Below are 11768 nucleotides of genomic sequence, written 5' to 3'. Positions count from 1 at the left end.
TAAAACTAATTTCTCTTTACCTCAGCCTTCGGTAATTCTTCTGGGTTCCAGCATCTGGGTCTGCCTCGCCTCGCAAACATGACACATCAGTCTTTTAAATATGCAGTTGTTAAACCTCATTTGAAAAAAACCAGCCTGGATCCTGACATTCTAGCCAACTATAGACCAATATCTAATCTCCCATTCATATCTAAAATCCTAGAAAGAGTTGTAGTAAAGCAGCTGCAGTGCCACCTACAGGACAATAATCACTTTGAAGATTTTCAGTCAGGGTTCAGACCTCACCATAGCACTGAAACTGCACTGGTCAGAGTTACTAATGACTTGCTATTGGCTTCAGAAAAGGGACTAATCTCTATTCTGGTCCTGTTAGACCTTAGTGCAGCCTTTGATACCATCGACCACAGCATCTTACTCCAGAGACTAGAGCATGACATAGGGATCAGGGGATCTGCCCTCCTGTGATTTGAATCCTATTTATCTGATAGAAACCAGTTTGTTGATGTAAATGGACAGTCCTCTCATTCTACTACAGTTAACTACGGTGTCCCACAGGGCTCAGTTCTAGGGCACATTCTGTTCACGCTTTACATGCTGCCCTTAGGAAACATAATCAGGAAACATAGCATTAATTTTTACTGTTATGCTGATGATACACAGCTGTATTTATTCATTAAACCAGACCAGAATGACCACCTAGAGAAACTGAATTCATGCATCAGAGACATTAAGACCTGGATGACAATTAATTACAATTGATTGATTCTGAGTTCATCTTAACCCGCTTCTTGGAACGGGCTTGGTTTCGCCCACTTTCCCGGGTTTGAGTTATCTCTCTTTCTGGAACCGAAAACTCAGAGTTTTACTGAATTTGGAGTTCACGAACTCAGAGTTCCAACAAAACCTGCTTCTTGGAACGGGCCCCAGACCTACTAAAAGCAGATATATTGTATGTGCATCCATCTTTGAAGAAGTTTGGTTTATTTTCGTTGGAGAAATACAGAGACAGGGCTTTCTCTGGGATGACGTCATGAAGCAGACAGCAGCAGTGAAGCCACATGCAGCGGCAGGCGGAAGGTCAGGAGTCGAGTCGTTTTTACTTCAGAGTAGAAAAAAACTCAAAAAACAAAAAAAAAAAAAACGGTAACACTTTATAATAAGAAAAATTGGTTATATTTTGAAAATAAACCGGATTTTCTCATGTATGTCGATGTAACTTCCTGCCAAAATTGATGCGGATCACTCGCGGTTCGCGCACAAAATAGACCAGACGTCGAAACGATCCGCTGCGCGTGAACCCGGCGTCAGAATAGGTGTGTTTGAGATCATGCAGGCGGACGCGGCGCTGCGCAGATCGCCTGGATTGTGGTGCATGTTGGGTATTTTGGACTCTCACGTCACTTGTCAATCATCATGAAAATATCGCGGGAAAGAGGCGGGTGCAAAGTCCCTACTCAGGCGGCTGCAAATCTGACGTTGCACCGACTTCAAGCCGTCTGTATGATTACAAAACAACGGTGTTCTGGTAGTTCTTGTACTTCGACTTGATTCTGATCAGAAATAACGCGTTAAATAAAGGAAATATGCGCATTTTGTAACTCTTACTGGAAAATAGTGAATCACTGATGTAAAAAATTAGCAATATTTTTGTGGTTATGTGTTATTGTTGCCTTTAAAGGTTTGTTTTTTGAAAAGTTGTTTGTAAACATCTGTCTAGAGTCTCAGAGTTCAGAAGGTTTTTCTCACTTGTTGCAAATGTTATTTAAAGCTTGAAAGTGATTTTACAAAATGTTTAAACATTTGTAGATGTTTTTATTGTCACAGAATGTTTATCAATATTTCCGTTTCAATTGTATATTAAAAAAAAAAAAGTTTCATTTTACAAGTTTTATGCTTTGTGCTTGTTTATGGTATAACACTCCACACTTTAGAAAGGTGCTGCAAAACATTCAATAAATGGTTAACAAAGTTTATTAACGCATGTACAAAGCTTACTGCCACTTTACCAATATGGTCTTTGTAAACAATGGTCTGACTGAGTAGTCAATATTCTCATTAACACTATCAGGTATTTCCAAGACACCTATAATGCTAATAAATATTTTACCTTCTTTTATCACATTATTAATGCTTGCTAATCTGTTAACAAAGTTTATTAATGATTCTTGTTAAGCTTATTAACACATAAGTCAGTGTGAGACATCTATAATGATATTAAATGTCTTACAAGAACTGTACAGATTAATACGGTTTACTAATCTGTTAACAAGTTTTGTTAATGATTCTTATTAAGCTTGTTAACATTTATTAACAACTGTTCCACGTATACGATGGTAATAAATGTAACAATAAGCATCATATTAACACATTAATAATGCTTGTAAATGTGTTAACTTGGGAATTTAATAAGACTTATTAGGCTTATTACACCAATAAATGTCTTACTAACACTTTATAAGAACATTAATAATACTTATTAATGTGTTAAGAAAGCTTGTTAAGGAATCTTATTATAAAGTGTTACCAAAATAACTAATATTTCATAAATAATTGTTTTTTTAGTGTTCCAAATGTAATATATGATCATAAATATGGAAATAGTTCACTCTGAAAGGCTGAAGAAAGTCATGGTAGAGCCCCTTTAACACACACATTCACACACTGGTGGCAGCTCTGCATATGCTAGCTCACTCAGCATATGCTAGTAATATAATCCTTTATTTTTAGAGAAATTACACATTGTAAACATGTTTTGCTTGATTTCCTCACGTTTTTTTAATCATTCATGTATTTTACATTTGTCTATCACTTATTTAGTGTCTGTATCTGACATAGAGCTCCACTGAAAAGACATAAGATGAGGGAAGAAGTGGCCCTGCCCCAACAAAGAGAGCACTCATGTGCCTGTGTTTGTTCTTCATTTATTGCTTAAAAAAAGTTTTTAAAAAAAGTGAATTTACTAGTACAGGTTAGATCAGTGTGTGTGCTTATTTGAGAGAATGTGTATCAACGTGTAGCATAAATAAATATGTATGATTCTGAAAGAGTCAGTGCCTCAACAGCCACAGCCTATACCACCACACATGCACTGCCTTGCTTGCAGCCTGACTGTTAAAAGAGCACAAACTGGACAATCAGAGTGTAGTTTCTGTGGGTATTCTATGGACGCTCTGTTTTCACCTGCACACCCCATAAGCGTAGTGCAACATTTGTGCGTGGTCAGTAAGGACCCAGCACTCACACCTAACTAATGACTAGAATGTGGTGGAAGGACACCATACAACGTGCATCATTTCTATGTCACAGGTGTGTGTTGCAAATATGTCACAATAGACTTAACACACACATGACAATGGTAAAATACATTTTATGTCACACCCCTTAAAGTGGTCGTACGAGTCTCAAGGGATCTACAAGACAACAACTGCTCTCCCCTTAAAATGCAACCCTTCCTCTCTCTGTCTAGCCATGAGCCCAAACAACCCAAAAACCCACAAGGTGCGGATTTATGTGACTAAGGCATTATCTCTCTCATCATGCTTTGTATCTGTGATCTCATCAATGATATAACAGTAGGAAACTTGTTGCCGTAAGGTTAAAAACGGAATAATCAAAGCACTTTTAGGACATTGCTGTGCCTGTCAATAAGCTTCTTGAACAATTCTTGTCAAAATATTATTTACAATAATCTCAAACCCCAGCCAGCATAGTACAGAGGGATCAGGTTACCTTTCACAGTGACCTTAGACTTGCAGAAGTCACTGCCAGAAGCATTGGTGGCTTTGCACAGGTAGTCTCCTGCATCAACCTCTGACATTGGTCTAAGCTCCAGTGAGGCAGTGCCATCAACAAACGTGATTATGGTGTTCTCGCCAGACTTCAGCTCCTTTCTGTCCTTCATCCACTGGATGGTTAGTGGAGGTGATCCGCTCACGTGGCAATGGAGGTTCAACTTTTCTCCCAGTGTCACCTCCAGCGGCTTCAGTGGAACATCAAACTTTGGAGCCTGGGCAGTTTCTGAAAAGCAGAGGCAGACAACTGAGCACTTGCTTCTTTGGGATAAAGAGAGTCTTAATTTAGTTATTCCACTTCAGTGTATTTAAGTTTTTGGTTTTCAGTTCATCATTGTCAGGTCATCTGCTCTGTCATCATTTTGATCTCCTTGGGTATTTGTTATGTATGGGGTAACTTATTAGTTCCTGTCCAAGTCATCTCTCCTGTGTTTGGGTCCTCCATCACTTCCTGACAGATGTAGTATATCTGTGTGCTTCTACCTCCGCTCTTATAGGTCACTCTATGTTCCTGTCTCTTCACAAAGAATGTATTCACTATCACTTTTTTGCAAAATCAACCACCATCTGTCCTTCTACATTCCTCTCCTGGATACCAAACCTGCCCATCACCTCCTCATCACCTCGGTTTCCTGCACCAACATGACCATTGAAATCTGCACCAATGACAACTCTCTCATTTCCAGGGATGCTCATCATCACTTCATCAAGATCCAACCAGAACTTCTCCTTCTCTTCCAGCTCACATCCTACCTGTGGGGCATACCCACTAACAACATTGAACATGACACCCTCCATTTCTATCTTCAGACTCATCACTCTATCTGACACTCTTTTTACCTCCACAACACTCCTAACAAACTCCTCCTTTAGGATAACTCCTACTCCATTTCTCTTCCCATCTCCACCATGATAGAACAACTTGAACCCTGCTCCTAAACTTCTAGCCTTGCTACCTTTCCACCTGGTCTCCTGGACACACAGTATGTCTACCTTTCTCCTCTGCATCATGTCCACTAACTCTCTACCCTTTCCTGTCATAGTTCCAACATTCAAAGTCCCAACTCTCAGTCCAACACTAGTGACTTTCCTCTTCTCTCTCTTCCTACTAACCTGCCTTCCTCCTCTCCTTCTTCCACCAACAGTAGTCCAATTTCCACCTTCACCCTGTCGGTGAACAGCACTGATGGCGGTCGTTGTTAACCCGGGCCTCGACCGATCCGGTATGGATTTCGTAGGTCTGATTCGCATATTTGATTTGGCAAGATTTTTACATTTGATCTCCTTCCTGACACAACCATCTTTATTTATCTGGGCTTGGCAGATAAAAACAGACCCTAGCTTTGGCCCCCTCTTTGCTACATAGGGGATGTAATTTTTGAAAACTGAGAAAGTTCCTTTACACATTCTGTTTAATGATAGTTTGGTTATTTATTTCCCCTGAAAATTATTGTAAAATACATCACAACAGCTATCACTGCCACCTGTGCATATGAGAGCCCTCACTCACACCCTTCCTTCAACTTCTGTCATTGACCTGCTTATGCCTTCAGCCTGCACAGGTTTCCCTGGTTTTCTGCTGCAAATCTTTTATAAAAAACACTTTAACTGAGCCCACATTGATCATCTTCCAAAAAAAAGGTGGTTATTAATGGGAGTTGACTAATGCTCTTGATTTGAGTATCTCATGTTTTTATGGGCCCTATGCATTAAAATCTGCACTTTTTTATTGTTTTTGTGCTACCTCCAGCCCCAGTTGTCAAGGGAAAAGAGAGACTCCTCTCAATCAACTTTCCTGATTGAATAAAGCAGAAAATGGCAGCAACTGCTTCCCATATTAGATACCATATTAAAACATCCAATAATCCCTGAAGCCTCATGCTTTTCTATGTTGTTTTTGTTTTCTATAAATGACATAAAACAGCTTTACCTGTAACTGAGAGTGAGACCTGACAGGAAGCTTTTCCTGCTTCGTTTGAAACCTGGCAGAGGTAAACACCGCTGTCAGAGACGGAGGAGTTCTTGACCAAGAGAACGGCCATGTTGTTCTTGAAGGTGATGTCATATTTCCCAGAAGCAAAAATCTCTCTGTTGTCTTTGTGCCAAGTAATAGTCAGCGGTTGGGAGCCGGACACCCGGCCCTCTATCTTCACCGTTCGACCAACTGAATCCGTCATAGACTCAGAAGGCTTCTTGGTAAAGTTTGGAGGAACTTTGCGTTCTGGTTAAGAAGGAAACATTGAGGGGGGAAAAAATTAGACCACAATAAATTAAGAAAATAATACTAATGATTTTCTATAGAAAGCCATGGGGTCTATGTCTGACCACTATTACAGAACATGAAACATAAAAAGATTCTATAAACCCAAAGGAACTGTACAGTCATGTTTAAGGTCAAATCTTTTTTTCATGCAAGCAAAATGAATTCAAGCAATTCCTGAAAGAGAAAACTAAACTCTTGGACACACTGCCTTTTTTACAACAACAGGATCATTTTACCCAAGATGGCAGGGTGCTAAAAAGTCTCCCATTTATGGGATGAGGCTGTTTAGAGGCTGTTTTCCTAGATTTACACTGATCTAAACACAATGCTGTCAGCCGCTCCCTCCAATAGGATGTCCTGAAGTGCGTGTGGTTTTGAAAGAACTTGCAGACATTGTTCAAAAAAAAAAAAAAAAAAAAATGATCTTACAATATAAATAGAGCTGAAAAGTAGAATTAGTATCATGTTTTACAAAGACTTGCCAGGCACCAGGTCTTTCTTTCTCAGGTATATGGATCAGTTTTTTTTAAACCCTGAGTAAAATATAATATTCTTCATCAGTGCATCAGAGGCAGTGGCTAAACCCCTCCTGTGTTAAACACAAGACGGTCGTAAAAACCACATGCAAGTTCTGTATATGAGCAAACACACCATTAACCCCAATAAAGATTGTTTTCCACAAAATAAATACATTAATTAATTAATAAAATGTCCGAAGCAGCTGTGTACACTTTACGGGTTCAGAGACTTTCACTGATCCCGACAGAGCAAAGACAGCTGAACATCAAATCCACAGAGAAGAGCCACAAGCGTGTGACAAACCTGTCACTGTGAGCATGGCGGCACATCTTTGAGTCCCAGCTTTGTTTCGGACTTCACACACATATTTACCAGTGTCTGATAATTGAGCATTTTTCAAATTAAGCACAGTGCTCTGGGCTTCATTCGACATCCGGACATGCTCATCCTCTCTGAGTTCACAACCATCTTTGATCCAGATAAATGTCATAGGATATGATCCAGACAAAACACACTTCATAGAGATCTCAGAGCCCACCATGCAGGATGTGTCTTCCAGGCTCTGAACAAATGACGGTGGTTCTGGTAAGAGAAGACTACAAATGAGACACTAGTGTGCAGCAGAACACTATAATGGGATCAACAGCCAGTATGCAGAAAAGATAACAGGAAATTAGAAACCTCATGAAAGAAACAAATGTGCAACAGTGTAAAAGATTTAAAAAACTCTGAGTAAAAATACAAGTTTTTTTACAATGTGGATGGCATGCAACAAGTGACCATGCAAAAAACTACTTTGACTAACCTTTTAAAGAAATCTGACAAGAACAAGATGTTTTCCCAACAGCATTTGTAACAATGCACTGGTACGTGCCGGCATCTCTGGTTTCACACTTTGTAACATGAAGAGTCACTGTGTCTTTCTCAACAGCCACTTTATGCCTTTTGTCATTTGTAATAAGCTCATCATTGAAGAAACAAGTGACTTCGAAAGGAGCAGAACCTGAGACGGTTCCTTCCAGGAGAAAATCTGATCCTCTTACAAGCTCGGCTGATTTAAAAGGCAAATTAAACACTGGAGGTTCTACAAAAGAAAATTGTAAAGAAAAAAAAAAGAAAAAAAATTAAATAGAAAAAACAAGTATTAATTGGGAGAAGGCTTTTTCTAGTCAGGTACATTTGATAAATAAGGACTATTTTAACAAAAGTGAAATCAACAACAGGTATCTCTGTGGAAGCCCACTACTTTGCTGTGAAAGTGATGTGAGCTGTAAGGGTTCCATCCAGACAACAGCAGCTCTGTTTCCACTGAGCAGAACAGTTCGGTTTCGTATACACACTGGACATTTTACTTAGGTCAGTATTTGTCAAACAATGTCAGGAGCTCAAAATGACAGACTGTTGTGTTAATGTTCCAGTTCCATTATAAAGGTCACCTGCAGTTCATACACCAGGTCTCTTGCTGCTTGAAAATTTGATTTGTTCTTCATAGGGATGTGGAAAACAACTCTATACATCATTATTCATATTTAGGAATTTTTATTATCTTGCCTAAACCAGCCGCAACCCGAAACAACAATAAATCCTACAGTATGGAAGACCTGTTCTGCTTCTACCTGCTCTGTGGGCTTCTCAGAGTTTCATAGCAGGTAACAGATGTGTAATGTTTGCCACATGGCATGTTTTTGAGGCGCTTCAGCCAATTTGGAAAACGCTGCAGTGAAAATGCAAAATTACTGCTCCACAATACAGTTTTGGCCAAAAGTAAACTGTAAAGCTCAGTGGATACACAGCTAACAGACCAGACTATAACAAGTACAAACCTTTTACTGCTACCGAAGAGCTGCACTGGTCTCTGCCTGACTCACTGACTGCCAAGCAGACATACTCGCCACTGTCCTCTACACGGCACCTTGCAATCTCCAGTGTGGCAATTGAGCTGTCAAAGGACATTATGTTCCTATAATTGGAAACAACTTCCGAGCCGTCTTTTAACCATCTAATCTGAATTTCTGGACTGCCCTGCACTTTACAGGTCAATGTCAGAGACTGCCCAGTTTTCATCACTTTTGAAGGTTCAAGCTTCATCACAAATGAAGGGGCCTCTGCAATTAACAGTCACAAAGTAAATGAAAAGAAGAGAAAAGGAAGAAAAGAATTTAGCAGTCAGAAGAAAGAGTTCAACCCCACCTTTAACAAAGAGAACTGCAGTGCAGTCCACCTTCCCAGCATCGTTGGAAACTTGACAAGTGTATTTTCCAGAGTCACTGGGTTTTACTGAATGGAGCTCCAATGAGCTAGAGAACAAATCTTTCTGGATGACACATTTTCCCCCTGTGAACAATTCTTTCTCTTCTCTGAACCATTTAACAACAAGCGGAGCTGATCCAGTAAAAGCAGATTTCATCACAACAGTTGATCCTTGTAAAACATCCTGGGATTCGTGTTTCACTGTGAAGCTTGGAGGTTCTGCATTCACAAAGAAAACATAATTCATGCTGATAGCAGACTGACCAGATGCGGTTCTGTTTCTGCTTCATCTGCACAGCGTCATTTCCTCTGACCTTTCACGTGCAAAGTACCACTGGTTTCCACTGTTCCAGCGAGGTTTGAAGCCCGGCAGATATACACTCCTCCATCGCTTTGAGACAGAGCTCTAATCCTTAGAGAGGCTGCATTCTCACAGAAATCCAGCTCATATTTCTCATCATTGCAGAGTTCCATAAGGTTTTTGAACCAAGACACAGCCAGAGGCACAGATCCAGCAACTCGACACTCCAAAATGGCACTGCTGTCAATGTTGGCATGTATTTCTTTTAAAGATTTGGTAAAAACTGGTGCGACGGCCCGATCTATGTCGGAAACAAAAGGATTAAAAAAAAATACAACCAGCCAAAGTTAAGGCCCTCATCTGGCTTCAAGGATATGTTTGTGGGCTGAAACTAACCTATGACAGTGACTGAGCTTGTGCATTTGTCTTGTCCGACTTTGTTAGACACCTCCATCGTGTAGTCTCCAGTATCTCCTTGGTCTGTTGTGAGAATCTTGAGAAGAGCACTGTGCTCCTTTAATTTGACTTTATATTTATGACCACTAATGATCTCCTTGCCATCTTTGAACCATTTTACTTTGAGCTCAGGGCTTCCAGTAATTGTGCATTCCAGTGTGGCTGAATTCCCTGCAGTCACACTGATGGATGCTGCTTTTTCTAAGATCACAGCAGGTTCTAAAACACAGAAGGAGCTTTAGAGTTTACCCAATTTTCACTTTACTCAACCCATAAATTGCTGTGTTGAACAAGACAGGGTTCTAACCTTGAATGGTTAGAACAGCCTCACATTTCTGTTGTCCCGCCTCATTTGTAACAAGGCAAGTATAACGGCCACCGTACTTTATTTTAACAGAGGGGAAGGAAATGCTTGCAATATTATTCTCAAATGCCATTTTGATATTTGGATCATCTTCCCTGAGCAGTTCAGAGTCCTTCATCCATTTGATGGAAATAGGAGCTGAGCCCTTCAAAGTTCCCTGTAATGTGACAGCATTTCCCAACACTACTGTAGTACTCTCAATCCTCTTGGAGAAGACTGGTGGCTCTGAAATAACACGTGAAATGGCAATGCTAACATGAGAACTGTGAAACAATGGAATGGGATCCTTATAATAGTTATTGTTTACAACATGACTAACCTTTCTGTCTAACCACAGACTTTGAGGTCATACACCCAACATCGTTTGATATGGTACATTCATATTCACCGGCATCAATGCTTTCAAAGGTCTGAATCTCCAGCGAGCTCAGAAAACCCTGAGAAATTATTCTGTACTTTTTATCACTAGTCAGGGGTTTCTTGTTCTTTTTCCAGGTAACTTTAAATGGTTCAGAGCCTGCAAACTCACACTCCAGCAGAGTAGCCAGACCTCTGACTGCTTCCACGGAATTTAAATCCTTTCTGAAGCATGGAGGTTCTGGTGGAGAGCACAGTTCTGTTAGCAAATCAATACCTTAAAAAATGATGCTTGTTTTTTAAAAACAACTAACATGCACACCTTTCACCACTGCCTTTGTACTGCAGCACTCATATCCACAATTATTGAGAACCTCACAACTATAGTTTCCACTATCACTCAGAGTGACATTCTGAATCTCAAGAGCAGCAACGCCATCCTTTAAACTGATGGCATATCTGTCCCCAGCATGCAGCGCGCTGTTGTTGTACAGCCAGTTGGTGCGGAGCTCAGGGGATCCGTGGATACTGCACTGCAACTGCACGTTGCTGCCTTGCTTCCAGACTGTAACAGCTTCCAGCCTTTTTACAAAGCCTGGTGGTTCTGGAGAAAGGCATGGTGAATAAGAACAGTTAGAGGTGTCATTGTTTTTCACTCAGAGATGTGGTTCAAAACTCAAGAGTGACATTCATGTAAAACACAGCCTTTTGTGGTTTGGCTGTGGTGTGGTTTATTTTTTGGTGATGAAGATTAGAAGAAAGACTGAAAGAAAGAGTGAAACAGCCTCTTACCTTGTACCTGAACCTCAGAGGAGCAAGTTGAACTTCCAGCCTCATTTTTAACTGTACACTTGTAAGTTCCACAGTCTTTTAGTGTACTTTTAGGAATATCAAGACTAAGTGTTTTCTTTTCAAATGACAGCTTACAATCTGGAGACTGGTGGATTTTTTTCCCATCTCTGGTCCAGCTGACATTCACTCCAGTGTCCTCATCCACCTTACACTCCAGGTGAAGATGAGCTTCAACCACAAGGGCAACTGGACACAAGGGCCTTACAAAGTTGGGCTTATCTATTACACGTAGCTCCATGCTGCACTCTGCCATCCCAACACTGTTAGACACTTGGCACACATAGAGCCCTTGATCTGTTGCCTCAACGTTGCTGATCTCAAGAGTGTGCTCATTTTTTTCCCAAGAGGAGTGATGGTGTTCTGGCACTTCCAGCAAAGACTGGTTGTCTTTAAGCCACACAACATTTAGAGGAGGAGATCCTCTTATTACACACTGTATCAGTGCATTCTTTCCAACATAAACAGCCTGGGATTCAGGCTTACTTATAAAGACGGGGGCAAGTTGCTCTTCAAGGATTAAGAAAGAACAAAACAACTCATTAGTGCTAACGTGGTTAAACATGCATTATCGCCTTTCGTCAACACTGCTGTTAAGAAAAAAATGAAACCATCTGT

General features: G+C 40.4%; 1 protein-coding gene across 1 annotated transcript in view; it reads right to left on the bottom strand.

The window, feature by feature from the left end:
* Positions 1-11768, bottom strand: part of ttn.1 (titin, tandem duplicate 1) — a gene marked incomplete in the record, with an annotated part of 209359 nt that overhangs the window by 145232 nt on the left and 52359 nt on the right. Inside the window, 2 exon segments of the mRNA XM_036209999.1 lie at positions 3730-4017; positions 5722-6012. Coding sequence (XP_036065892.1) covers positions 3730-4017; positions 5722-6012 — 579 coding nt within the window.

This window comes from Oryzias melastigma, linkage group LG22 (assembly GCF_002922805.2).
Source record: "Oryzias melastigma strain HK-1 linkage group LG22, ASM292280v2, whole genome shotgun sequence".
NCBI lineage: Eukaryota > Metazoa > Chordata > Actinopteri > Beloniformes > Adrianichthyidae > Oryzias > Oryzias melastigma.
The sequence above is the reverse complement of the archived record's forward strand: the minus strand, read 5'-3'. Positions and strand labels throughout refer to the sequence as shown.